Source organism: Rhinolophus hipposideros, assembly GCF_964194185.1.
Source record: "Rhinolophus hipposideros genome assembly, chromosome: 6".
NCBI classification, from domain to species: domain Eukaryota; kingdom Metazoa; phylum Chordata; class Mammalia; order Chiroptera; family Rhinolophidae; genus Rhinolophus; species Rhinolophus hipposideros.
In genome coordinates, this window is record NC_138052.1 from 2,274,222 (window position 1) to 2,301,784 (window position 27,563).

Here is a 27,563-nt window from a genome sequence, read left to right on the forward strand (position 1 = left end):
AACGCCTTTTATTAGGGGTTAATATCCAAAATATATAAGGAACTCATAAAATTCAATGACAAAATAACAAAGAATCCAATTAAAATAACAAACAATCCAATTAAAAAATTGGAAGAGGACCTGAATAGACATTTCTCCAAAGAGGACATACATAGATGCCCAATAAACATATGAAAACATGCTCAACATCACTAATCATCAGAGAAGTGCAAATCAAAACCGCAATGAGATATCACCTCACACTGGTTGGAATGGCTATCATCAACAAGACAAATAGTAACAAGTGTTGGAGAGGCTGTGGAGAAAAAGGAACCCTCATACACTGTTGATGGGAATGCAGATATGTGCAGCCACTGTGGAAGGCAGTGTGGATGTTTCTCAAAAATTTAAGAATAGAATTACCATATGACCCAGCAATATTTCTACTATGTATATGAGTATACCCCCCAAAACTGAAAACATCTGAAAAGATATATGTGCTCCAATTTTCATTGCAGCTTTATTTATGGTGGCCAAGACATAGCAACAACCAAAATGTCTTTCAACAGATGATTGGATAAAGAAGATGTGGTATATATACACAATGGAATACTACTCTATAAACAAAGATGAAATAGTGCCATTTGCAATAAAATGGGTGGATCTTGAGATTATTATGCTAAGTGAAATAAGTCACACAGAAAAAGTCCAGAATGATTTGATTTCAATGATATGTGAAATATAAAATAGAAGCAATAAAGGAACAAAACAAACAAACAAACAAAAACTCATAGACACAGACAATAGTTTAGTGGTTCCCACAGGGTATGGGGAGAGAAGATGGTAGATGAGAGTAATCGGGGTCAAACATATGGTAATGGAATAACTGACTTTCAGTGGTGAACACACAATGTGATAGATATATTGATACTTGAAACCTATGTAATTTTACTAACCATTGTCACCCCAATAAATTTTAATTAAAAAAAGTTAAACCTATACGATCTAACAATTCCACTCCTTGATATTTACTCAATTGATTTGAAAACTTATGTTCACACAAAAGCCTGCACAAAATGTTTATAGTTGTATTCACAGATGCAAGTACTTGGAAGCAACTAAGTGTCCTTCAATAGATGAGTGAATAAGCAAATTGTATACATCCATACAATGGAATATTATCCATCGATAAAAAATGATCTAGTATCAAGCTACAAAAAGACACGAAGAAAACTTTAATGCATATTTTAAGTGAAAGAAGCCAGTCTAAAAGGGCTACTTACTATACCACTCTAACTATATGACGTTCCAGAAAAAGTAAAATTATTGAGACAGTAAAAAAAATGAGTGACTACCAGGAGTTCAGGATGGGAAAGCAAGTGGGTAGTGGATGAACAGACAGCATAGGAGATTGTTAGGGTAGTGAAACTACTCTGTATGATAATGGAATGCTGGACATTACACCATTTACCTATACATTAGGTAAAATACAACAGTACAGCACAAAGAGTGACTGCTAATTTAAACTAGTTTGGACTTTAATTAGTAATAACTTAAAATTCCTTAATTATACAAAATATACCACACTAAAGTAAGATGATAATAACAGCAGAAACTGTGTGTGGGGTGATGAGAGGGGCTATATGGGAACTCTCTATGCGTTCTGCTCAATTATTCTGTAAACTTAAAACTGCTCTAGGGCCAACCCTGTGGTTCAGGCAGTTAGAGCTCCGTGCTCCTAACTCCGAAGGCTGCCGGTTTCGATACCCACATGGGTCAGTGGGCTTTCAACCACAAGGTTGCCAGTTCAATTCCTCGAGTCCCACAAGGGATGGTGGGCTCCGCTCCCTGCAACTAAGATTGAACACGGCACCTTGAGCTGAGCTGCCGCTGAGCTCCCAGATGCAAGGGCAACTGGACCTGGAGCTGAGCAGCGCCCTCCACAACTAAGACTGAAAGGACAACTTGAAGCTGAACGGCACCCTCCACAGCTAAGATTGAAAGGACAACAACTTGACTTGGAAAAAATGTCCTGGAAGTACACACTGTTCCCCAATAAAGTCCTGTTCCCCTTCCCCAATAAAGTCTTTAAAAAAAATTGCTCTAAAAATGTCTATTAGAAAGAAAAATTATGTTATTGTGTCCATATGTCTCTAATTTGATGTGTGCACACATTAAGTTTCAAGGAAGGATTACCTATGGTTGCACACATTAAGTTTCAAGGAAGGTTTACCTATGGTAATGCAAAGTTGATACAATAATTTCCTTATTTGGAGTTGTATGTGTTTTCATGTATTACTTGTGTCATTTGAACAGCTAGATTATTGCCTCCCCACCATGACCCTGCTGGTCACAGATGTTAATTATTCATTTATGTTAATGCTGGCTCCATTTTGTAGTATCTGTTCTATTTCATAGCTGTGAAAGAGATAGTTGAGTGTATCTTTACTTCTCTTGTCAGCTTGATTTTAAAAGGTACATTTTTGGAGGGTCATTAAACTCTCTAACCTCCCACCATCCCTGCACATTCTAAGTCATTTCCTGTGTATTAAAAAGAAATTCAAACATTCCAAATAATAGAAATAGTAAAATAAGCATTATACACACATATTACCTACATTTAACGATTCTTAACCTGTTGCCATATTTGCTTTCCGTTTTTGCTTAATTTTTAAAAACTGAATTACAAACACGATTTCATAATTGTAAAAATATCAGTATAAGTCTCTAAAAAACAATTTCCGACATCGTCCAAATATTATTGCACTTTCCAAGGTAATGGTTAATTTTCCTCAACATTTCTAGTATCTAGTCCATATTCATGCTTCCCCAACTGTCTCTTGCAGCTGTTGTTTTTCCAATAAGGATACGATCGAGGACAACGATTTACAACGTGTGTTAGGTCCTAAGGTTAAAGTCTAACCCCAAACCTCTGCAGAACCTGGAAAATTTTTCATGGTTCAGGTGCAGTCGTCACGACCACCAACTAGCTGATGAATCGGAAACGCTGCAGAAGTTACTTCCTGCGGTCTCAAGCTTTCATGGGAAATGTAGTCTTCAAAGTGTGGGTCCACCGCGCAGCCCTCTGGGAACGGGTCTTCGGCGCTTGCTCTGCGCATGTGAGTTTCGTATCGCTTCCTCACATCCGCTCTCTCGGCCTCAGAAACAGTCAGTCTCAGCGTCGCTGGGATTTTCCCAGGAGCAGAGGCTGCGAACCCGGGGGTGAGTGCGCGGGGCCCCTGCGGTCAGGTCGGCTGCCGTCGGCGTCGCGGGAGGGGCAGTCCCGGGCGTCTCCAGTGTGTCCTCCCCTCCCCCTGCCCCGTGTGCGTGCGGGGTCGGCCCGGGCGGACCCTGCGGCGCGGTGGGGCTGAGTCCTGGTCGGGAGGAGGTGCTCCGTGCGGCCGGGGTGCGGGGGCTGACGGCGGCCCGAGGGCAATGCACCTTTAGGACGTTCACGGTAAACTTGAGGCTACTAATCGGGGTTCGCACAGTTATTCTGAGAATTAGATGAGGTGTGATGTGCAAAACATTTTCTCAAATGCTTGTAATCACTGTGTGAGCTGCTACCAAAAGACACTTTGTTCCCTTCGTTTATTTCATTTAACCGTCACAACAGGCCTGCTTAGCGATAGAAACATGTCATTTCCCAAAGTGAAAGAGCTTTCGTGGGGTGGAATGATGTACCCCAGGGGCACAGGCTGGTAGGCGAGAGAGGGAGGACTAAAATACAGATTTTAACTACCCATCTCTTGCTCTTCCTAATGTCCTCCCCGCCCCAAACCCAGAGCGCCAACCTTTGGAGCACTTAGCACAGTAGCCGGTCCTCAAATTCCCAGAGACATGATTGTGAAGTAAATGCGGACAGAATCTTACCACGTGGTAAACATATCCTGGGTGTGTGGGTTTTCTCCAGAGCCCCTGGGTGGGACTGTGAGGCTCTTGCACCTTCCTGCACTGTCCAGGCTGTCCCCATGCTCAGAGGCCCAGTCTGACAAACTAATGCAGTGCTGGCCGGTAGCGAGGTAATGCAAATATAACATAAACCATAATTGAAAAATGTTCAAGCAGCAGTAAAAAGAAAAGGAGGTGAAGTTAATTTTACTGGTGCATTTAATTCAGTGCATCAAAGTCCTATTTTGACTCGTGGCACTAGCCACGCTTCCGGCGGAGCAGCTGCATGCAGGTAATGGGTACAGTGCTGCATAGTCCAGTTTTCGTGCATTCCAAAAGGGTCAGGTTTAGGTGTTAGATGAAGGTGTCAAATGAAGTGAATTTGTTTCTCAGGCTCAGATCCCTGCCCCTCTGGAGCAAAGTAACTCTTTTAAATCTGGAAAGAGGAAAGATCCCCAGGAACACATGCTACTTGGGGGAACGGCTCTTCTGACAGATGCCTCACCAGAACTTTAGAGTAGAGGCAGAAGTGTCTAGAAGGAGCAGGTCCTGATTTGCTCCTCCAGAAGCAGTTCTTGATCCCCGGGGGAAGCCTGAGTCAGACTCGGGGATGTTACCACACCCAGAAGTCATCACAGACTGTGTGACGGTGGATACTGTGGACCAACTTGCAGAAGGTGGTACGTGGGGTTGAGAGGGATGGGTGCCTGCCAGGCTGCACAGGAAAGGGCACCTGACTGGATGGCTGATGAGGACTGATGTCCAGGGAAGGTGTAAGCAGACAGAACTGATGAAATCCTAAACAGCACTTTGTTTTCTTTGTTCTGCCCTCACTCTTGCCAGAATCTGAGCAGCTCTCATACCATACCTCATGTGGATACCTCATGTGGTATCTAGAGTTATGCTGATGTTCCCTCTTTCCTGAACATGGACTTAACAAGATGAGACTAGAAGAAAGGTTTCCTGTTTTGGACATTTAGGGGAGCCCCAAAATATTCGGCTCCAAGTGAATGATTTTCGTAGTCACCCTGGGCTGAACCCAGCCAGCAGCACAGGGCTGTTTACTCTTACAGGCAAGTTCCATAAACATCTTACCAACAGATGTTTTTTAGAAACCGCAACCAATTTAGAACAAAAAGTTAAACAGTATGCTTCTTGCATAAAGTATCCCATCTTATTTCAGTTTTCTGGGGGAAACTCTTTAATGTGTAAAGACAGAACTTGATGAACAATCCAGCCAGAGTCGTGTTTTGACATTAGTTTTAATGAAGGTAGGGGGACCTCTGGCAGAATTTGTTTAACCAATCCTCTGTTTTACGTATGTTTCATTTTTTTGTTTTAATTAGTCAGAAGGGAACATCAGTTGTGAATTCCTTGACAGAAAGCAGTTGACCTCCCTTGGTGAATATGCAAGGTGAAGCCCCTGCACTTATGTCAGAGACGTGACCAGGTGGTGCTGCCTCTGCTCTTTTTCCTGTGACTTCTCCAGAATGTCAGAGGGACGTGCTCCCACACGGAGGCTTTTCCTCCAGGTGGTGTTAGGAGATTTGTAGGCAGGTGAATATAGGAGTTATAGGAAGACCAGGTTTCTCATGAGTTCATTTCTCTTTCCTCCTCCCCAGTGGAACCTTCAAGTATTTTACCTTCTTCTAGGAGCAGCAGAAAATGAACATGGTTCAGGTGAGTTCAGTTCTTAATATCCGTTTTATTTAACAATGCAAATTAAAAAGTTGCAAGTGTCTGTATGTTAACATGGAAAAGTAGAAATAGAAATGGATCATGCAGTCAGAGAATTTGTAGAAATAGAGATGAGCAGCAGAGCAAAGTGGCATGTTGATAGATGCAGATTCTGTAATCCTACAAATTTACTAAATTGGAGCTCCAAATTTATTTGTGAGACTTCATGTCCATATCAACGTCAGAAAATACTTCTTTAAAGGCTGCCATTGGTGAGAAGATAAAGCAAACTCTTTCCTTATGGAATGTATGGACAATTGAAGATAAAAAATCTTTGTTGATTTCAAGTAGGCGATTTAGTTAACAACCTTTCAGTAATAACCCTAAAATCATATAGAAATTTGCCTCTACTTGTTCTACAATAAAAATAGAAGACTTAATGATAAATATGAACTCTGTCAATACTGTTTTTGAGAAACCCAAACATAGGTTGAATTAAGACATTTTTCTCACGAATCAAGTGCATAAATATTTCGAGTACCTATGATATTCAGGTTCCTCGGCAGACAGTTTAAAATTCTGTTCTCTTTCAAATAATTCATCATTTCCCATTGATACTTCAAGCCTTTGCATGATGCATTCGTTTCTCTCTCCACTTGCCTGATCTTGTGATCAGAGAGTTGATTATAATCAAATACATTGAGGCTTGTCTAATCTTTTCCTTACTTGACTTTTCTGTATCACTTGCCTCTACTTCTCTTTTCCTTCTGGAAAGTTTGTCTGTTAGTGTCTGTGACACCCTCCACTGGCACTGCCCTCCTCCTGCTGCCGTCTTCATGGAGTCATCCTCTCTCCCTTTTCCTTTCACACGGCTCACCCCCAGTTTCCATCCTTGGCCCTTCAGTCTGTTCTATTGTCCTGTACAGATTTCGTCCTCTCATTTTTTTAAAACGTCTTTATTGAGATTCAATCCATGTACCTTGCCAGTCACCCATTTAAAATGTAAAATTCAATGATTTTTAAAAGTGTACTCACAGATATGTGCAAACGTCACCACAGTCAATGTAGAGCATTTTCATCACCTTAAAACACAACTGTATAAACTTAACTGTACTTTCCCATCATCCCATTTCCCCTCCTAAGCCCCAAGCAAAAACTAATCTGCTTTCTGTCTCTAGATTTACTGAAGTACTGTCTATATTATTTCATGTAGGGCAGTTTTGCCTTTGACAAATTGTGTTTTTGTTTCCTTCAGAAGGTTTTAATTTTTACATTTTTGCTGTGTATAGAATTCTCGTTTGACAAGAATTCTTGCTCTGTAGCAGTTGAAGTCTCCTTCAGCACTTTGAATATGTCATCTCACTGCCTCCTGTTGTCCATATTTCTGATTAGCCAACAGCTGTTACTATTGTTGCACATGATGAGTCACTATTTCTTGCTGCTTTTAAAATTGTCTTTTTGACAGGTTCATTATCTGTTTGGAGGTGTCGCTCTCTTACTTCAAGTTTATCCTACTTGAAGTTTGTTGTGTTTCTTGGATTTGTAGTTTAATGTTTTTCATCAAATTTGGAGACTTCTTTGCCATTATTTCTGTAAATATTTTTTCAGCCTACCAGGTGTGCCAAAAAAATTTATACACGTGACTTGTATTCATCTTTTTTTTTTTTTGTATTTTTTTTTAATTAATTTTATTGGGGTGACAATTGTTAGTAAATTTACATAGATTTCAGGTGTACAATTCTGTATTACATCGTCTATAAATCCCATTGTGTGTTCACCACCCAGAGTCAGTTCTCCTTCCATCACCATATATTTGATCCCCTTTACCCTCATCACCCACCCCCCACCCCCTTACCCTCTGGTAACCACTAAATTATTGTCTGTGTCTATGAGTTTTTGTTTCTCATTTGTTTGTCTTGTTCTTTTTGGTTTATATACCACATATCAGTGAAATCATAGGGTTCTCTGCTTTTTCTGTCTGACTTGTTTCACTTAGCATTATTCTCTCGAGATCCATCCGTGTTGTCACAAATGTTCCTATATCATCTTTCCTTAACGCCGAATAGTATTCCATTGTGTATATGTACCACAACTTCTTTATCCATTCATCTATCGAAGGACATTTTGGTTGTTTCCATGTCTTGGCCACCGTAAACAAAGCTGCAATGAACATTGGCGTACACGTGTCTCTATAGAGAAATGCTTTTATATTTTTGGGGTAGATACCCAGGAGAGCGATTGCTGGGTCATATGGTAATTCTATTCGTAATTTCTTGAGGAACCTCCACACTGCCTTTCATAGCGGCTGCACCAGTCTGCATTCCCACCAACAGTGTATGAGAGTTCCTTTTTCTCCACAGCCTCTCCAACACTTGTTACTATTTGTTTTGTTGATGAAAGCCATTCTGACTGGGGTGAGGTGATATCTCATTGTGGTTTTCATTTGCATTTCTCTGATGATTAGCGATGTTGAGCATTTTTTCATATGTCTATTTGCCATTTGTATATCCTCTTTGGAGAAATGTCTCTTCAGGTCCTCTGTCCATTTTTCAATTGGGTTGTTTGTTTTTTTGTTGTTGAGTTTCATGAGTTCCTTGTATATTTTGGATATTAGACCCTTATCAGAGGAACTGTTTGCGAAAATCTTCTCCCATTCAGTTGGTTGCCTCATTATTTTGTCAATAGTTTCTTTTGCTGTGCAGAAGCTTTTCAGTTTCATATAATCCCATTTGTTTATTTTAGTTTTTACTTCCATTGCCTTTGGAGTCAAATTCATAAAATGCTCTTTGAACCCAAGGTCCATAAGTTTACCACCTATGTTTACTTCTATGCAGTTTATTGTGTCAGGTCTTATGCTTAAGTCTTTGATCCATTTTGAATTAATTTTGGTACATGGTGACAGATAGCAGTCCAGTTTTATTCTTTTGCACGTAGCTATCCAATTCTGCCAGCACCATTTATTGAAGAGGCTGTCTTTCGTCCATTGTATGTTTTTAGCTTCTTTGTCAAAAATTATCTGTCCATATTTATGTGGTTTTATTTCTGGGTTCTCAATTCTATTCCATTGGTCTATGTGTCTGTTTTTCCGCCAATACCAAGCTGTTTTGATTATTGTAGCCCTGTAGTACAAGCAAAAATCAGGGAGTGTGATACCTCCAGTATTGTTCTTTTTTTTTTTAATATTGCTGTGGCTATTCGGGGTCTTTTGTGGTTCCAAACAAATCTGATGATTTTTTTGTTCTATTTCTTTAAAAAATGCCATTGGGATTTTAATGGGGATTGCATTAAATCTGTATATGGCTTTGGGTAATATGGCCATTTTAACTATGTTGATTCTTCCAATCCATGAGCACGGAATGTCTTTCCATTTCTTTGTGTCTTCTTCAATTTCTTTCAAAAATGTCTTATAGTTTTCAGCATATAAATCCTTCACATCCTTGGTTAAGTTTATTCCTAGGTATTTTATTCTTTTTGCTGCAATTGCAAAAGGAATTGTTTTTTCTATCTCTTTTTCTGAGATTTCATTGTTGGTATATAGGAAAGCAATGGACTTTTGTACGTTGATTTTGTAGCCAGCAACTTTACTGTATTCATTGATTGTTTCTAATAGCTTTTTGGTGGAGTCTTTAGGGTTTTCTATATATAGCATCATGTCATCTGCAAAGAGTGACAATTTAACTTCTTCATTCCCAGTTTGGATGCCTATTATTTCTTTCTCTTGCCTGATAGCTCTGGCGAGGACTTCCAACACTATGTTGAAAAGCAGAGGTGATAGGGGACAACCTTGTCGTGTTCCTGAACGTAGAGCAAAGGGCTTCAGCTTTTCACCATTAATTATGAGGTTAGCTGAGGGCTTGTCGTATATTGCCTTTATTATGTTGAGGTATTTTCCTTCTATACCAATTTTAGTAAGTGTTTTAATCATAAATGGATGTTGTATCTTATCAAATGCTTTTTCTGCATCAATTGATAGAATCATATGATTTTTTCCTTTAGTTTGTTTATGTGATGTATCACATTGATGGATTTGCGAATGTTGAACCATCCTTGTGCCCCGGGGATGAACCCCACTTGGTCGTGATGAATAATCTTTTTAATGCATTGTTGTATTCGATTTGCTAGAATTTTGTTTAGGATTTTATCATCTGTATTCATCAGAGATATAGGTCTGTAGTTCTCTTTTTTTGTGTTGTCCTTACCAGGTTTTGGTATCAGGGTAATGTTGGCCTCATAAAATGAGTTAGGGAGTACTGACTCTTCTTCAATTTTTTGGAAGAGTTTGAGCAGTATTGGTATTAGATCCTCTTGGAAGGTTTGGTAGAATTCACTGGTGAAGCCATCTGGTCCAGGACTTTTGATTTTGGAAAGGTTTTTGATGACTGATTCAATTTCGTTACTGGTGATCGGCCTGTTAAGATTTTCCAGTTCTTCATGATTCAGCCTCGGAAGGCTATATGTTTCTAAGAACTTGTCCATTTCTTCTAAGTTATTAAATTTGGTGGCATATAGTCCTTCATAGTATTCTTGGATAATCCTTTGTATTTTCGTGGTGTCCGTGATAACTTCCCCTTTTTCATTTCTGATTTTGTTAATTAGTGTCTTCTCTCTTTTTATCTTAGTGAGTTTAGCCAAGGGTTTATCGATTTTGTTAATCTTTTCAAAGAACCAGCTTTTTGTCACATTAATTTTTTCTATTGTCTTTTTGTTCTCTATTTCATTTAGTTCTGCTCTGATTTTTGTTATTTCCTTTCTTCTGCCGACCTTGGGTTTCGCTTGTTCTTCTTTTTCTAGTTTTTTAAGGTGTAACATGAGGTTATTTATTTGGGATTTTTCTTGTTTCTTGAGATAGGCCTGTAATGATATAAATTTCCCTCTTAAAACTGCTTTTGCGGCATCCCAAAAATTTTGGTAGGATGTATTTTCATTGTCATTTGTTTCTATGTATCTTTTGAGCTCTCCTCTAATTTCTTCTTTGACCCAGTCGTTCTTTAAAAGTATGTTGTTTAATCTCCATGTATTTGTGTTTTTTCCTGCTTTCTTTGTGCAGTTGATATCCAATTTCAAAGCTTTGTGATCAGAGAATATGCTTGGTATGATTTCAATCTTCTTAAATTTGCTGAGGCTGATTTTGTGTCCCAATATATGGTCTATCCTTGAGAATGTTACATGTACACTAGAAAAGAATGTATAGTCTGATGTTTTAGGATGAAGTGCTCTATATATGTCAATTATGTCCAATTCATCTAATGTGTCATTTAGGGCTGCGATTTCGTTATTTATCTTCTGTTTGGATGATCTATCCATAGCTGTCAATGATGTATTTAAGTCCCCTAGTATAATTGTGTTTTGGTCAATTTCTCCCTTTAGTTCTGTTAGTAGTTGCTTGGTATATTTCGGTGCTCCCTGATTGGGGGCATAAATGTTGATGACTGTTATGTCTTCTTGTTGTATAGTCCCCTTTACCATTATGAAATGTCCATCTTTGTCTCTTGTTATCTTTTTCACCCTGAAGTCTGTTTCATCGTAAATCATTATGGCTACACCTGATTTTTTCTGGGTACCATTTGCTTGAAGTGTCAATTTCCACCCTTTCACTTTGAGTCTATGCTTGTCCTTGTAGCTGAGATGTGTCTCTTGTAGGCAGCATATGGTTGGGTTTAGTTTTTTGATCCAATCTGCTACTCTGTGTCTCTTTATTGGTGAGTTCAGTCCATTTACATTTAGGGTGATTATTGATATGTGAGAATTTCCTGTCATTCTGTCTTTAGTTTTCTGGTAAGGCTGTGTCTCCATTGTTTCTTTGCCTTTTTGTTGTTGTCTGTTATTTCTGTGTGGTAGTATTCTATGATGTTTCCCTCTGTTTCTTCTTTTATTGCAGTATATATTTCAGATTTGGATGTTTTTTGAGTGGTTACCCTTGAGTTTATGTAAAAGAAAGTTTGATATTTAGAGTATTCCAGTTTCTTCAGTACGCTTACTTTCTCTATTCCCATATTCCAGTTCAGGCCTTTACACTCCCCCTTTTTATGTTTCGGTTGCCACAAGTTCTCCTTGTTGATGGTGGTCTAATAGCCTCCTTTAGTATTTCTTGTAGTGCAGGTCGTGTATTAGAAAATTCCCTCAGCTTCTGGATGTCTGGAAAGGTCTTTATTCGTCCTTCATATCTAAAGGAGATCTTTGCTGGATATATTATTCTTGGCTCATAATTTCTCTCTTTCAATAGTTTGAATATTTGGTTCCATTCCCTCCTAGCTTGTAGAGTTTCTGCTGAAAAATCTGATGATAATCTAATGGGCTTTCCTTTGTAAGTTACCGTCTTCTTTTCCCTGGCTGCCTTGAGGATTCTTTCTTTATCATTGATTTTAGACAGCTTCAATACAATGTGCCTTGGTGAAGGCCTGTTGGGATTGAGGTAATTAGGTGTTCTATTTGCTTCTTGGATTCGAGGATCCAGTTCTGTCCACAAGTTTGGGAAGTTCTCATCGACGATTTGTTTGAATATATTCTCTGTTCCCTTCCCTCTTTCTTCTCCTTCTGGTATACCCATTATTCTTATATTGCTCTTTCTGATGGAGTCAGAAAGTTCTTGTAGAGTTCTTTCATTTCTTTTAAGTCTCAAGTCTCTTTCTTCTTCCCTCTGTGTAAATTCCAGGTTCCTATCTTCGATGTCACTGATTCTTTCCTCCATCTGGTCAACTCTACTACCTAAGCTGGATATTTTATTGTTAATTTCTTCTATTGAGTTCTTAATCTCCAGAAATTCTATTTGGTTCTTTTTCAAGATTTCAATCTCTTTTGTAAAATGCTCATGGTGTTCTTTGATTGTGTTTCTGAGTTCATTAAACTGCCTTTCTGTGTTTTCTTGCATCTCGTTCAGTTTTTTCAGAATTGCGATCTTGAATTCTCTGTCATTTAAATCACAAAGGTCCATATCTTTAAGTTCCTTTTCTGGAGTTTTTTCACTTTCTTTCTGAGCTATCTTGTTGCCTTGGTTATTCATGGCAATCACTGATTTACTATTTCTCTTCCTAGACATCTACAGGAGTGTCTTCTGCAACAGGTTGATAGGTATGCGAAGAGCTTTTGGAGTTCCAAAGCTCTTTCTGCACCAGATTCAGAGCCCGTTTGTTTCAGCAGTTCTGTTTACTCCTGCAGGGATCCGCCCAGATAGGTGGGGCCAGGGGCGGGGTGAGTTGTGAGAGGTGGCCCAGAGCAATGGCGGCGACCACCACCACAGCCAGTCCTGCTTCCACAGCTCCCTCCCCTTTGCCGGAACTAGTTGAGCTGCGAATCTGTGTCTGCGGTCCACAGGTCTCAGAGCAGCAAATATTCTGTCCTTTGATCCGACACTGCTACTTTATGGCTTCTAGCACAGGGCAGGTGGGGGCGGGGCGAGCTCTGGGAGGGGAGGGAGGGGGCGGCTAGTCTCAGTGCCTAAGGCTTCCGTTCTCCGCTTGGCAGTGAGGGCTTAAACCACAGATTTCAGCCCTCTTCTCTCAGTCTTTGCTCCGAGGTCTGCCGTGAGCGAGCGTTGGGTTCATCGGTTTTGTATGCTGCCCCCTCAGCCCTGTGGGCCGTAAGCGGAGCCCTAGCAGTCCGAGTCCTTCCCTCTCCCGCAGCTGCGGAAGATTCGGGCGCAGCGGGCTCTGAGCACTGAGCTAGGTCTGTGTCCTGCGCCCGCGCGGCTCCGTCTCCGCACTTCTCCTCTCCCTCCTCCCCCGCTCGCGCGATTCACCACCTGGAGGTGAATTCAGTAGTCGGCCTCTTCGTCTTGCCTGTCTGCTGTGCAAGGAGTCCTTTGTGGAGTTATTGTTGTCCGATTCGTTGTAAATTCCAGGGGAGCGTTACAGAGGCTCACCTCACGCCGCCATTTTTTTTTGATCTCCTCTGTATTCATCTTTTGTTACTGGTATATATAGAGTTACAGTTTTAATACAGTTTCTTCCTTCTTAAAATGTGTATACATTTTTTTGGCGCCCTCTGTTTTTCTCCTCTGTCTGGGATTGTTATTATGCATATATTTGTAAACTTGATGCTATCCTGTACTTATTTTCCATCATTGTTTTTTCTTTCTGTTTCCCACACTGCATAACTTCAATGGACATATTGTACAGTTTGTTCATTTTTTCACCCGCTCAAATACACCTCTAGTGAAAGTTTGTGTGTTTTTCCAGTTATTGTACTTTTCAACTCTTGAGTATTTAGTTCCTTTTTGAACTGTATATCTCTTTATTCATACTCTATTTAGTGAAATATTATTCTTATATTTGCCTTTAGTCCTTTGATATTCTTTCCTCAAGGTCTACTTCTTTGTCCATATTTAAAACAGCTGATTTAAAGTCGTTGCCTAGTAAGTCCAACATCTTTCTCAGGAGCAGTTTGTATTGATAACACTTTTTCCTGCATGTGGGTCTTACTTTCTTGTTTTTTCAACTTGCTTAGCCGCTTTTGTTGATAATTGGACATTTTAAATAAAATAACATGGCAACTTCAGACATCAGAATTTCTATTCTCCACAGGGGTCACTCTTGAAATGTATTTGTTGAGTGATCTTTCTGAACTAATTGCGTAGAGCCTCTATTTCCTGTGCTCTGTCGCAGTTGAAGTCTCGTCAGAAATGTCCTTCAATGCCTGGAATCACTAAGTCTCGCAAGTCTTTGCTCTGTGCGTGTCAGGGCATTCCTTCAGCGGTCAGTCAGGCAGTTCACACGTCTGCAGTAACCTTCACTTCCTCCTTATGCCAAAGCTCATGGTCACCTAGAGGTGACAGCTTAGGGTCATCTCACGTGTTTTCTGAGCATGGTCTGAGCCCTGGGTACATGCACAGCTGTATGCATGTGTGGAGCCTTGTAGATTCTCACAAATATATCAGAGCTTTTCAAAATCTTTATTAACATCCCATTCACCAGTATTTCCTTTTAAGCTTCTTGATCACGCCATTCTTTGCCCCTGCTGTTACCAGCACCGCAGGTAGCCCCTAAGTTAAACAAATACCTTTAAATGTTTTGACAAATACTTCTGAGAGAAGTCTTTTCACACATACTATGTAATACTCAGGTTACACACTCCAAGTTAGCTCAAATAATGACATCCTTGTTAAGTAGGATCTTTCAGAGAAACAAGAACAGGCGAAATGATGCCAGTTTTCTGGGAGTGAGGCTGTGATGGACCTGAACGCAGTGCTGCCCCTCCTGTAGTTGCCAGGCTGCTAGTTGCAGACCGTTGGTTCTCAAATTACCGCAGAGTTGAAGAGGGAGAGTGATGGGAACGGGGTAAATTAAAATGATGTAGTATCACTGTTTGTAGTATGATTCAGCCTTTTTCTTTCATATTTCCACAGATTGCCTATGTTAACTTCTATATTTCTTTTCAGTTTTTTTCATTGTTTTTGTAGAGGAGAGAATTTTCCGGGACCCCTACTTCAGCATTTTCATCTCCATCACTTACTAGCTTAACTTCTTTTAATCCAGGTGATTTTTATTAAGCCAGATATAAAAGAAATCGGCAAAAATAAAAAAAAAGAACAATGCTCCTTTTCTCACTAATTTTTAGTTCCGGAAAATATAGTTAAATTTTCTTTATTTTTTTGGACCAAAGTAAATTTGATGAGATGAGTTCCTGTTCTATTGTTCATTTGTTTTAGTTCCCCGCTACTAGCACTGAGCTTCAAAGAAAGAAGGTATTCACTCAGTAATACTGAAGACATTAATGAACATATAATTGGATACATAACACTGGAACAAAACACTTCTTTCTGTCCTCTTATTTCTTAATCTGCTTTTTATTTTTTTGTTGTGATAAGAACACTTGACATGAGATCTGTTCTCTTACAAATTTTTACGTGTCCGTTTCAGTATTGTTAACTAGCGGCTCAAGGTTCTACAGCACTTCTCTAGAAATTAATATTTTGTTCAAGTGAAACTTTATATTCATTGAATGGCAACTCCCCACTTCTCCCTTCTCCCAGCCCCTTTGAAGTCTGTTTTTGTGGAAACTTTCCCTTTCTCAGTTTCCAAGACTCTCACCTTTCACAGTTCTGTTATGACCTTTTAGAAAAGTTCGTCTCTGGCTTTGTGACCTATACGCGTTCTTCCTGGCTCTTTAATATCCACGGTGCCTCCAAGGCTGGTTTTGGTACTTTGCTTTCCACATTCCCAGTGCGCTCAAGGTGCTGTCTGATGGCCTCTGATACCTTCAGTTACCACCCAAATTGCTCCTAACTCCTTAATGCTTGTCTTCATCCTGGACACCCCTCTGTGTTCTACAACCATGTGTGTGCTAGTTTAAGGGACAGTTCCAGCTTCATGTTCCACAGACATTCAGGAGCAACATGACCAGATCTGTCTCACTAAAAATTCTGCCACAGTTTTTTCGTTTGTTTGTGTCCCCGATATCAGTATTTGACCCCAGCATTGAAGAAGCTGCTCATTTGCTTAACTGGGCAGCTGTATGAGAAAGTAGTTACCACACTGGGTGCTGCCTCTGCTCTGTGATTCCTCCCTACCCTTATATCCACTGCTTTTACTTCAGTGTACACAGTTCTCTTATACAGGTCTCTGTGAGTCCAACTCCTTGGTAAGTTGTGGTTTGCTCTTCATAAGCTCTAGATTTATATATCATTATGCATTCATTTAGACAGAAGTTCAGGCATGTATGTTATCTCCACAGCTTCCATGTATCTCTTGGCTCCGATTATTGATGGCAGTGCTGTCCATGGAGGGATTGAATGTCCTAGAATTCTCTAGGACAGTCTTTTGGGATGTAGAGGAGTTGCAGGATTTCTCTTTGTACTGAAATTGTTTTTGTCTTAAAAATCTACAATTCATATATTTATATAACTTAAGTATGTTACATTAAAAAGCTTTTTAGCTAATTGAGTAACTCCAAAGATCAAGACAAATTACGTCAAAAATCGACGTTCTTTGTATGTATTTGTTTAGAGTCTTAAGTGTAAACAGGAAAACAGTAATTCTCAAAGGTATTTTCACTGTCACCTAAATTCTGACCTTTTAAACAAAGTGTGTTACCACAGGGATCCCTGTCATTCGAAGATGTGACTGTGGAGTTCAGCCAGGAGGAGTGGCCGTACCTGGGCCCCGCGCAGAGGGCCCTCTACAGAGATGTGATGCTGGAGAACTACAGCCACCTGGTCTCCGTGGGTGAGCTGACCTTACCATCTGACTCCCTCTGCAGTACAATTGCTTTTTTAAAATTATCAATCATATTCACACTTTATGGAGAGTAGTGTTATTCAGGCTTTTGAGTAAGAGGCCTAGGTAACTGAAACCTTTAGAGAAATAAACATCGTTTGTATCATTACTTTCCCATTGAAAGCAGCAAATGGTGCTTTTATTTTGCTGTTGCTGCTGCATCTTTCTCCATAGTCAGAAACTAGAAACCCAGTGGATTTTGTCTGAATATATCCTCAATTGTTACATTCACAGGGTATTGCATTACCAAACCACAGGTGATCTTCAAGTTGGAGCAAGGGGAGGAACTGTGGTCCTTAGAGGAAGAGTTCCTAATCCAGAGGTACCCAGGTGAGTGAGCACGGACAGAAGGATTCACCAGGGTAGTTAGACCTTAGAGGGAACACTTCTGAAAGTTGTTTTTCTTTTTAAACAGCTTTGAGATGTAATTCACATATCACACATTTCACCCATTTAAGGTGTACAGTTCACTGGCTTTTAATATATTCATAGATAATATGTAAATATCACTACAGTCAATTTTCTCCATCTCAGAGAGAAACCCCATACTGTTTAGTTGTCATTGCCCTATGTCCTGTCCCCTGCAGCCCTAGCAACCATTGATCTTTCTGTCTCTAGATTTGGCTATTCTGGACATTTCATATAAGTAGAATTAGGTGTGTTTTCTTTTGTGGTTGGTTTCTTTCACTTTGCATTACAAGGTTCATATTATAGGATGTATTAGTACTTCATCCTTTTAATTGCAGAATAATATTTGATTGTCTTGATATACCACATTTGTTTGTCTATCAGTCATTGGACCTTTGGGGTTTCACCTTTGACTACTATTGAGTAAAGCTGATATGATCACTCATTTACAATTTTTTGCATGGACATATGCTTTTGTTTCCCTTGAGTTCCTAGCTAGGAGTGGAATTGATAGGTGTTAACTGTGGAATGCCAGATTGTTTTGCAGAGCTGTACCATTTTACATTTCTAATGACAGTGTATGAAGGTTCCGATTTGTCCACATCTTCACCAGCACTTACTATCTGACGTTTTGATTTTTGCCATACTAGTGGATATGAAGTGCTATATCATTGCTGTATTAGTCAGCTGGGCTGGCATAATATAATACCATACCCTGGGTAGCTTAAATAACAAATTTATTTCTCACAGTTCCGGAGGCTGAAAGTCCAAGATCAAGGGGCCAGCATGGTTGCTCTCTGGTGAGGCCTCTCCTCCTGGCTCACCATGTCTCAGATGGCCTTTATCTGTGCATGCATGGAGAGAGAAAGAGCTCTGATGTCTCTTCCTATTTTTATAAGGACTCCGGTTCTGTGGAATTAGGGCCTTGCTTTTCTGACCTTATTTAGCCTTCATTACTTCCCTAAAAGTCTCATCTCCAAATATAATTACATTGGGGATTAGGGCTTCAAAATAGGAGTTTGGGGAAGACAGTTCATTCCATAATAATTTTCCTGATAACTGATGAGGTGAAGCACTTTTTCATGTGCTTATTGGTCTTTGTCTAAATTAATAAAACAATTCCAGGATTTTCAAAAATTGAAGTTTCAATGTAATCCCTCAAGTAAAAAATTAAAATCATCTCTAGTAAATGTTCTCACTGAAACTTTTTGTTGTGAAGCCACTTAAACAGGGTAACATAAAATATGACATAATTTAGATCATGCATATTTCCAGGTCATTAAATGTAAATGATTGAATCATACTGATCGGCTAAAAAAGATATCCACAAATAAGTATGTTAGATAGATTGTAATAAAAGAATGCTAAAGTTATTAAGTCAACAGAAAAAAAAAATTCTTTAGGATTTAATGTTCTATTGTCGTTCAGGTTTGACAATAAATTCATTAGCTTAAAGAAGGCTCCTAGTGTAGTGGCACAGGTTAACATGAACCTGTAAACATTTGAAAGACTGCACCAAACTATATAATGTCAGTGGTCATAAAACACAAAGTAATGGGTTTCTAAGAATTTAAAATTCACTTGAATTGGGAGATCCTATTTAATAGACCTTAAGTCTTCCATTAACATTGTCGATAGGTTCTTGAAAACTAACTGAGCGAAATGACCCATAATGAACCCACCTGTATCACAGGCTAATTGATATAAACAGTATTTAAGTTCCTATAGCAAAAATCACTGAACATCTACATAAAGATCCAAAACAGTTCTAACATTAAACATTCATGTAAATGTGAGGTATACATATGTTTAGGAAAAATTGATCCTTATTTCCCAACCTGCTTATGCCAGTTCAGCATGGATGGTGGCCAGGGCCTATCCCAGCAGCTCAGGGCTGAAAGTGGGGAACCCACTGTGGACAAGACACTATTCCATCGTAGGGTACGTAACATATACCACACTCAGACTGGGGGCAGTGTACACACGGCACTTCACGTAACATGCACATCTTGGGGTTGATTGGAAACCAGAGTACCCGGAGAAACCCCACACAGACATGGGGAGAAGGTGCCAACACAGCACAGACAGTGGCCCTGTTTGGGACTGGCTTTTTTGTTCTCACTAACATTGTCTTGAAACAATGTTTAATGAAGGAAGTTATTTGAGGACCTGCTGTACCTCATTTGATGAAATAAATACTGTGAATTTTAAATAGTATGTTTATAGAGGATACAAATTATATTTGTATTAAAGTTAAATATATATTTGTTACATATGTATGCTGAACTCAAAGGACAAGCCTTTCAAATTCCCATGGAATAATAAGATTGTGAAAATATAATTTTAGTCTAAAAAGAAAACAGTAAATGCAACTAATGAGAATCACCACAAATAATATTCTCTCAATCTAGTTTGATAAATCTAGTAATCATAAAATGAGTGAAAAAAAACCAACACTTTCAATATGAAAATGTAAAAAATCATCTCTTTTAAACAATGTATAGCAAAGGAAATCAATTCCAAAATTAGATGACATTTATAAAATAATAAGAATAAACATACGTATTAGAAATCTTAGGATATAGCTAAATTCGGGAATAGAGGTAAATGTGTAGTATACTAATAAGTAAGAATAACAAAAGTTACTAATGAAAGAAGAATTTAAAAGTGAAATTAATAAACTGGAAAATGAGAAATTGTAGGATGTTCTTAGAATAAAAAAATAATAAAACGGGTGAAACTTTAGTTAACCCTAACAAAGACAAAAGAAAAAACACTTTTTGTATAAAAAATACAAATGGGGATAGATTTGTAAAGATTTAATACATTAACAGACTAAATCCTATTCATAAAATACAGTGAACTTGCTCTACCAGATGTCAAGGATTTATGTAAAATTCTAAGTAGTTAAGTCACATGCAGCTGGGGGTGGGATAGTTTAATAAATTGGTGAAACAGAAAATCTCAAGAAAAAACACGTGCTTTTATAGACAGTTGGTCTTTGACACAGGCACTATCCCCACAGAGCAATGGGAAAAGAATGCTGAGGTACCCTTATGGATCAAAACCAAAAAATTGGATTCAGGTGCCTTAACGTTCTGGTTTTCAAAGCAAAACTAGAAATATTCTATATGATTATAAGGAAAACATATTCATGAGTGTGTTTACGGAAGGAATTAATAAGATATGAAAGGGCTTAACCAGGGGAAAGATGGAGTAAATATATTCCCTCCTACTTCACCCACTAAGTTCAGTTAAATATGTGCTTGTACATATAGTACATCTATACAAATGTGTGTGTGTGTGTGTGTGTGTGTATAAAGATTCTGAAATACGGAAAGGAGTGAAGATGAGCTACAGATGTTGGCACCTGATGAAACACTGGGTGCCAATAGGAGGCTTGTGGGGGCCTGATCTCTTACCCCTGCCCAGTGTTAAGGTGGCATCTTCTCCAACTCCCAAGGTGTCAACAGAGGTTTGGTGGGGAATCTGGACTTCTCTCCTGACTTGGCAGTAGTGAAGCTACACCCTACTTCTTCTGTTGGCGTGGTTTCAGAGGAGGCTGGTTAAAACTGAACATCAACTTTGATAAAGTCCAATTCTTTAATTTTCTCTTAAGGACCAGGATTGTTTTGTTGTGTCTAGAAATATCAGAACCAAAGGAACACAGATTATTCCTATGGTTTTTTTAGATATTTTAAAATTTTACATTTTATACTTTGTAATCTATTTCCTGTTAATTTTTGTAGGAAGTGTGAGTCATATGGCAAATTTAAATTTTTGAAGAGGGGGTCCAGTTATTCTAGCATCGTATGTTAAAGAGATTATCGTTTTTCCATTGAACAGCGTTTGCTAGACCTTATAAAACGGGAGTATATTTGCATATTTCGGCATATGTATATATTTTACGTATTTCTGTATGTCTAAGATTGTATATTTCTGTGGCATCTCTATTTTTTTTATTCATCAACATATCCTTATGCCAGTAGCACATTAACTTTATTACACTAGCTTATTAATATTCAAAATCAAATAGTATGAGTTCACCAGCTTTCTTCTTTATCAATTTTAATATGAGCTTCTTGATATTTACAAAAAAATGCATGACGTGACAATGACTTTCAATTGGGATTGCATTGAATCTATAAGTGAAATTAAAGACAATTGATGTCTTAATAATTTATGGCTTTCAAATCCATAAATAACATATACTTTTCATTTATTTAGGATTTCTTTGATTTCTTTGGTTATGATTTCTTTCATCAGAAGTTTTCAGCCTAGAGATACCAAGTGTATGTGTGTACATGCACATATGTGTGATATGGTAAATTATGTTTATCAGATTTCAAATTCCAGTTTATCATTATTTGTATATTCACTTTTGTATATTGGCTTTGTATTTTGCTTTTGCTGAAAACACTTATTAGTTCAAAGAGCTTTTAAAGATCTTTTTGTGATTTTTCTATATAGACTTATTTTGTATCTTTCATTTTTATTTTTGTCATATTGCATTGGTTGGAACTTCCATTACACTGTTATGTAGAAGTGGTGAGAGTAAACGCTCTTGTCTTTTTTCCCAATCTTAGGATTAAGGATTTCATTCAGTCTGTCACTCTTAAGTATGATTTTAGCTATAGGCTTTTTGTAAATTACTTTTATTAGGTTAATAAGTGGATTTTGAATTTCATGAAAATTTTTTTACCTTAATTTATGTGATTGTGTGGTTTTAATTCTTTAGACGATTAATATGATAGATTGCATTTTTGATTTTTAATGTTTGAACAGCTTGCATTCTTGGGGTAAATCCCATTTGACCCTGATTTATTATTTTTTTATATATTGCTGTGTTCTTTCAGCTACTATTTTTCATTATTTTTACATTTATATCTTGAGGAATATTGATCTGTAGGGTTTGTTTTTTTTCCCTTGAATTGTTTCTTACGTTTTGCTCTGAGGATAACACAGGCGTTGTAAAATGATTTACGAAAAATTCCAACATCTTCACCTTGTATTTTCTCAAAGAGATTATGTAAAATTCATATTAATTCTTCTTAAAATGTGTGGTAGAATTCACTAGTTAATACCACCAATTCCTGGAGCTTCTTTTTGAACTACGTATTTTTGACCACATATTCAATTTTTTAAATAGATTTATTTGGGTTATTCTTACTACATGAGTGAGTTTGTTAGTTTTTTGTTTTCAAGAAATGTGTGTCCATTACATGTAAACTGTCAAATTTATGGGCATAGAGTATTCTTCGTTATCTCTTTAATGTCTGTTGTATCAGTAGTTATATCCCCTCTTGCTTCTTTTTCTGATAGATAATGTGTCTTCTCGTTTTTTTTCTGTGTTGGTTTATATCTATTTAAAAAAAGAAAAATCTTATCGGGCGACCAGTTGGCTCAGTTGGTTAGAGCGCAGTGCTCATAACACCAAGGTCTCTGGTTAATTCCCATATGGGCCAGTGAGCTGTTCCCTCCACAGCTAGACTGAAAACGATTTGACTTAGAGCTGAGCTGCGCCTTCCACAACTAGATTGAAAAACAATGACTTGACTTGGGTCCTGAGAAAAAAACACTGTTCCCCAATAAAAATTAAAATAAAATAAAAAATCTCTTCAAAGAAGTAAGCTTTGGCTTGATTGGTTTTCCTCTGTTTCCAATTTCATTGTATTCTCTAATCCTTATTATTTTTCTTCCTTTTGCTTTCTTTAGATTTATCTTCTCTTTGTATAATTTCTTAAAGTGGAAGGTAGGTAACTAGTGGAGGTCTTGTTTTCTTTTTTTTCTAATGTGAATAATTTACCATATAAATTTATTTCTGAGTACTCTTAGCTGTATGCCACAAATTTCTATGCTTTGAACAGTTTTTGTTTTCATTTATTTCAAAATATCTTAATGTTCTGTGAGACGTCATCTTTCACCCATGGTTTAATTGGAACTGTATGAATTTAGAATTATTTTGTGTTTTTCCAGATAACTTGGTGTTATTGATTTCTAGTATAATTTCTCCATGGCTTGAGATACCACTTTATATGGTTTCTCTTCTTTATAATTGTAAAGATTTGTCTTACAGCCCAGAATGTGGTTTGTCTTGATGAATACTTCATGTGCATTTGAGGATAACGTGAATTCAAGTGCTATTTAATGTATGTTTGGATTTTGAGGGTATGATTTTTACAAGTGCTAGTTCATCCTAACTGTACTATTTGGCCTACTGTTACCTTCCTGCCTCTTTTTCTTTCCTCTGTTTTTATGTTTTCATTCTTTTTGTCATTCTGTGTGCTATAAGTTGGCCACAAGTGCCCTAAAAGAATAGATTTGTTGCTCTTGCCCATGCAGATTTCATAGAGTAGGTAAGAATGTTTCCAGGTGGAATTTGGGCAGTGGCCGCTGTGACCATTTCCCAGAATATCTTATGCATGGAAATTTCTCAGGATTCTTCATGATCTTTCCTATGAGTTCTTGGTTTGGCTTAAGGAAAATATTGCAAGTGTGTACTAACCCTGTATATCTGTGGTAGAACCGCAGAGAAGAATGTTTCTTTTTTTTTTAATCTTTCTTCTTTTTGGTGGGGGTAGCTTGAGTATGAGGGATATTGTCTAAAAGATTTTCTATTCTGTTAGAGCACCTTTTTCTCACATCTTTGTCTAAAAGAAACAGGATTTTCTTGTGGCGGTTTTACCTCTCCTTATTGGCTTCGGATTGCAATCTTCTCCAGCACTTGAGCACCCCATATAAGATATATGGGAAACAGAAAGAAAATCTTGGGATTCTCTTCCATGTCATTTTTTTAAGTCCAAGAGTCCACCTTCTTTCCATTTTATAGCAACTTTATTTCTTTGTTAATTATTTTTCCAGGGGTTTCCAATTGTAAGGCGGAGGACCTGGGAAGAATGGCCTGCTCTGTCTTGGCTAGCAGTGGAAATAACATTTATGGTCTTTTTGTTGTTCTTTAAAGAACAAACAAACAAACAAACAAAGATGAATGAGAGAAAGAGAGAGACTGATTGTCTTTGTCTTTCTGTCTGTGCATGAATTATTAATTTTGGAAACATGATCCCAAACTATAAACTGACAAAACATATGGCTGTGGGCTCCTCTCAATGATAAATATAAGATTCATACGATGTTTTCAATTTTTGTCATTTTAGGATATTACCAAGTTGATGTGCACATTGAGGAGAACCAGGAAAAACAAGAGAAACCTCTGTGGCAAGTAATATTCAGTGACAAGAAAACATTGAGTAAAGAAGGGCAGAAAGTTTTAGAAAAACCAATTAATCTGGATATAACTCCGAATTTTTCAGGAAAAGTGCCCTGTAAATGTGATTCATGTAGAATCAATTTGCCACTTGTTTCTGAATTGATTGTTAGTAGTAGATACTGTTCAAGAAAGAAGGCTGATAACATAAATGTATGTGAAAAGTTGCAGCTTGATATTGAACATGAGAAAACTCATACTGGAGAGTGGTCTTACAAATATAGTAAAAATGTGAAAGCTCTCAGTTATAAGAAAGATCATCAGATATTTCAAACTCTGAAACAGCCTTTCAAATGTAATGAACTTGGAAGAGTTTTACATGATAGGACTGGTGTCTCTGTTACAGCTCAGAGTTGTCTAACAGGAGAGGAATCCTGTCAGGATGACGAATTTAGGAAAAACTGTGATAAAGCAGTTGTATTTAACCAAAGGAGAGCTGGAACAAGAGAGAAATGCTTTGATATTAATGAATGTGGGAGATCCTGTGACAAAACTAACACTGTAGAATACAGTAAAGTTCACAGGGCTACGACAAACTGTGAATGTCATGAAAGTGGAAATAACTTCAGCAAGAATTCACCTCGCACTCAACCTCAGCGAACTGTCACAAGACAGGGTGCTTTTGAAAGCAGTAAATGTGAAGAAAACTTGAGCCAGAGCTCAGCCTATCTAGTGCATCAGAAGACACAAAATGGAGATAATTTCTCTGTTGTTTTTAATGGATGTACAGATGTCTACTGCCAGGAACTAGACCTAACAATACATCAGAGAACTCAAGCAGAAGAGAAATTCTATGAGTGTACTAAATATGGGGAATGCTTGTATCAAAACTCACTTCCCAGTGTACGTCAAGAAAGTGACACAGGAGAGAAATCATTTGAAAGTAATGAATGCAGCAGATCCTTTTACAAGAAAACATACCTCATTCAGCATCAGAGGACCCGCTCAGGGGAGAAAATGCATGAATGTGAGGAAAGCAGGAAATCCTTTTGTTCAAATTCACACACTATTCATTATCCTGCTACTCATATAGGGGTCAATATCTGTGAGTGTAATGAATGTAGGAAAACTGTCTGTCAGACGTCAAACCTCAGTGAACATCTGACTGTTCACACAAAGAAGAAACCTTATGATAACAATGGATGTGGGAAGTCATACAAGAAACCTGCCCTCTTACACACAGAGATGAAACCTTATGAAAGTAATAAATATGAAAAATCATTCTCCAGTGTGACACAGCACAAAGAACATCAGAGAATTCACACAGCAGAGAAACCCTATGAATGTACTGAATGTGGGAAACCTTTTGCCCACAATGCAACTCTCAGAGTACACCAGAGAATTCACACAGGTGTAAAATCCTATGAATGTAATGAATGTGGGAAAACTTTCTCCCAAAAGTCACACCTTACTGCACACCAGAGAATTCACACAGGGCAGAAACCTTATGTGTGTGATGAATGTGGGAAAACTTTTGCCCAAAATTCAACTCTCAGAGTACACCAGAGAATTCACACAGGGGAGAAACCCTATGAATGTAGTATATGTGGGAAACCATTTGCCCGCAACTCAAACCTCAGAGCACATCAGAGGATTCACACAGGGGAGAAACGCTATGAATGCAATGAATGTGGGAAAACTTTCTCCCAAAGGACACACCTGTGTGCACATCAGAGAATTCACACAGGGGAGAAACCTTATGGATGTACCGAATGCGGGAAAACTTATGTCCGTAAGGCAGCCCTTAGAGTACATCACAACAGAAGGCACAGTAGAGAGAAAACCCTTGTATGTAATGAATCTGGGATGCCCTAAAGGAACTCATACAACACAGTGGAGAAGCTCATGGCACATAGACTTGCAAATTGTTTCCTTCAACTATTTTGTGCTAGGCACATAACTTGTCTAAATTCCAGTCCACATGGGTCTGGTCTTTGAATATGATGTTATTACTTTTAAGCTAAGTCTGTCTTTAAAAAGTTACCCTATAATGTTCCTATCTGTGTTGTACTGGAATGGAGAAATTTCCATGGCAGACTTGGGTGCTGTGTATTGAACATAGAACACAAGGTTAAAGAAGCTAGAGTCTGAATAATTGGTTGAAACAGATTTCGCCACTAACAGATCTTCACTGTTTTGTTGTTTTAAGCAACAGTTAAGATTTTACTCTGTTGAGCTTGTACAGATTTGGGTCTTTTGGTTAAATGCATATAGTTTAGGCAACTTTCTGTTAGATTGGGATGAAATCCTATAAATATAATAAATGTCAGAAGACCTACCAGAATTCAGCCTATCATTGTACATTAGAGACTTCACGTAAGGAAGAAAACTTCTGTCAATGTCCCTGAATAATCAGACTTCATTAAAAATCAGAAGTCTTAGGGAAAAAACACAAAAGCCTTTACCACCAAGTGAACTTCACTAAACATGAAATAATTCAGATTATACTAAAATCTTGTATTTTGATAACTAATTTTTGAACATATACTGAGTTGCATCAAATAACTTTTTCTGAGTTAATGTATCAGTTTTAAAATTGAAGATAAATTCTTCACCTAGAACTGATGAACCAAAACTTGTGATTTATATGTAATATTGTTTTATAGCAACTGTAGAGGAAAATATTTACCTATGCACAAACACTGTGGAATGTGAAGTTTTTAAGATGGAAGAATAATGTGAACTCTGTGGACAACAGTAAATGTTTGTGACTAGTGTGTAAGCTATGTGGTACATCTGTATGAGTATGTAACAAATTTCATTACTGGTTCTAGTACGAGTGACAGTCTATGTGCTGCTTCTGTTTCTTCTCTCAGCTTGATGCTGTTAGACTTTGGCCTGCGTGCTATGTCTGAATATTGGTCTGGCCCCATTTTTCTAGGACCTTGTTGATCCATGAGATTTCTCAAGGATTCTAGTGTGTGTGCCTCTGCGTGCGTGTTTCTGTGTGTGTAGTGGATGGTGATTCTTACATGCTCTTCAGCCTTTATTTTATGCCAGCTAGTGGTTCATTTTGTGCTGAGTAATTAAAAAGCAAGTCTTTGGGGTGAAGGGGTTATCACTTTGTGAGGGGTGTCTATTTATTACATTGTTTTGTACACCTGCAACTAATAAATAAAAAGCAACTCTTCTTA

General features: G+C 38.0%; 1 protein-coding gene across 2 annotated transcripts; it reads left to right on the forward strand.

Moving 5' to 3' along the window:
* Positions 1-3,092: 3,092 nt before the first annotated feature.
* On the forward strand, positions 3,093-27,563 carry LOC308499098 (uncharacterized protein). 2 transcript variants are annotated; one of them, XM_081051938.1, is made up of 5 exons: positions 3,093-3,201; positions 5,493-5,550; positions 16,567-16,706; positions 16,992-17,087; positions 24,320-27,563. In XM_081051938.1, exons 3-5 carry the CDS (start codon positions 16,673-16,675, stop codon positions 26,242-26,244), a joined length of 2,055 nt encoding a protein of 684 aa, XP_080908064.1. In that variant the 5' UTR covers positions 3,093-3,201; positions 5,493-5,550; positions 16,567-16,672; the 3' UTR covers positions 26,245-27,563. The 2 variants fall into 2 exon arrangements, with proteins under 2 accessions (XP_080908064.1, XP_080908063.1); XM_081051937.1 differs by having other exon boundaries at positions 16,580-16,706.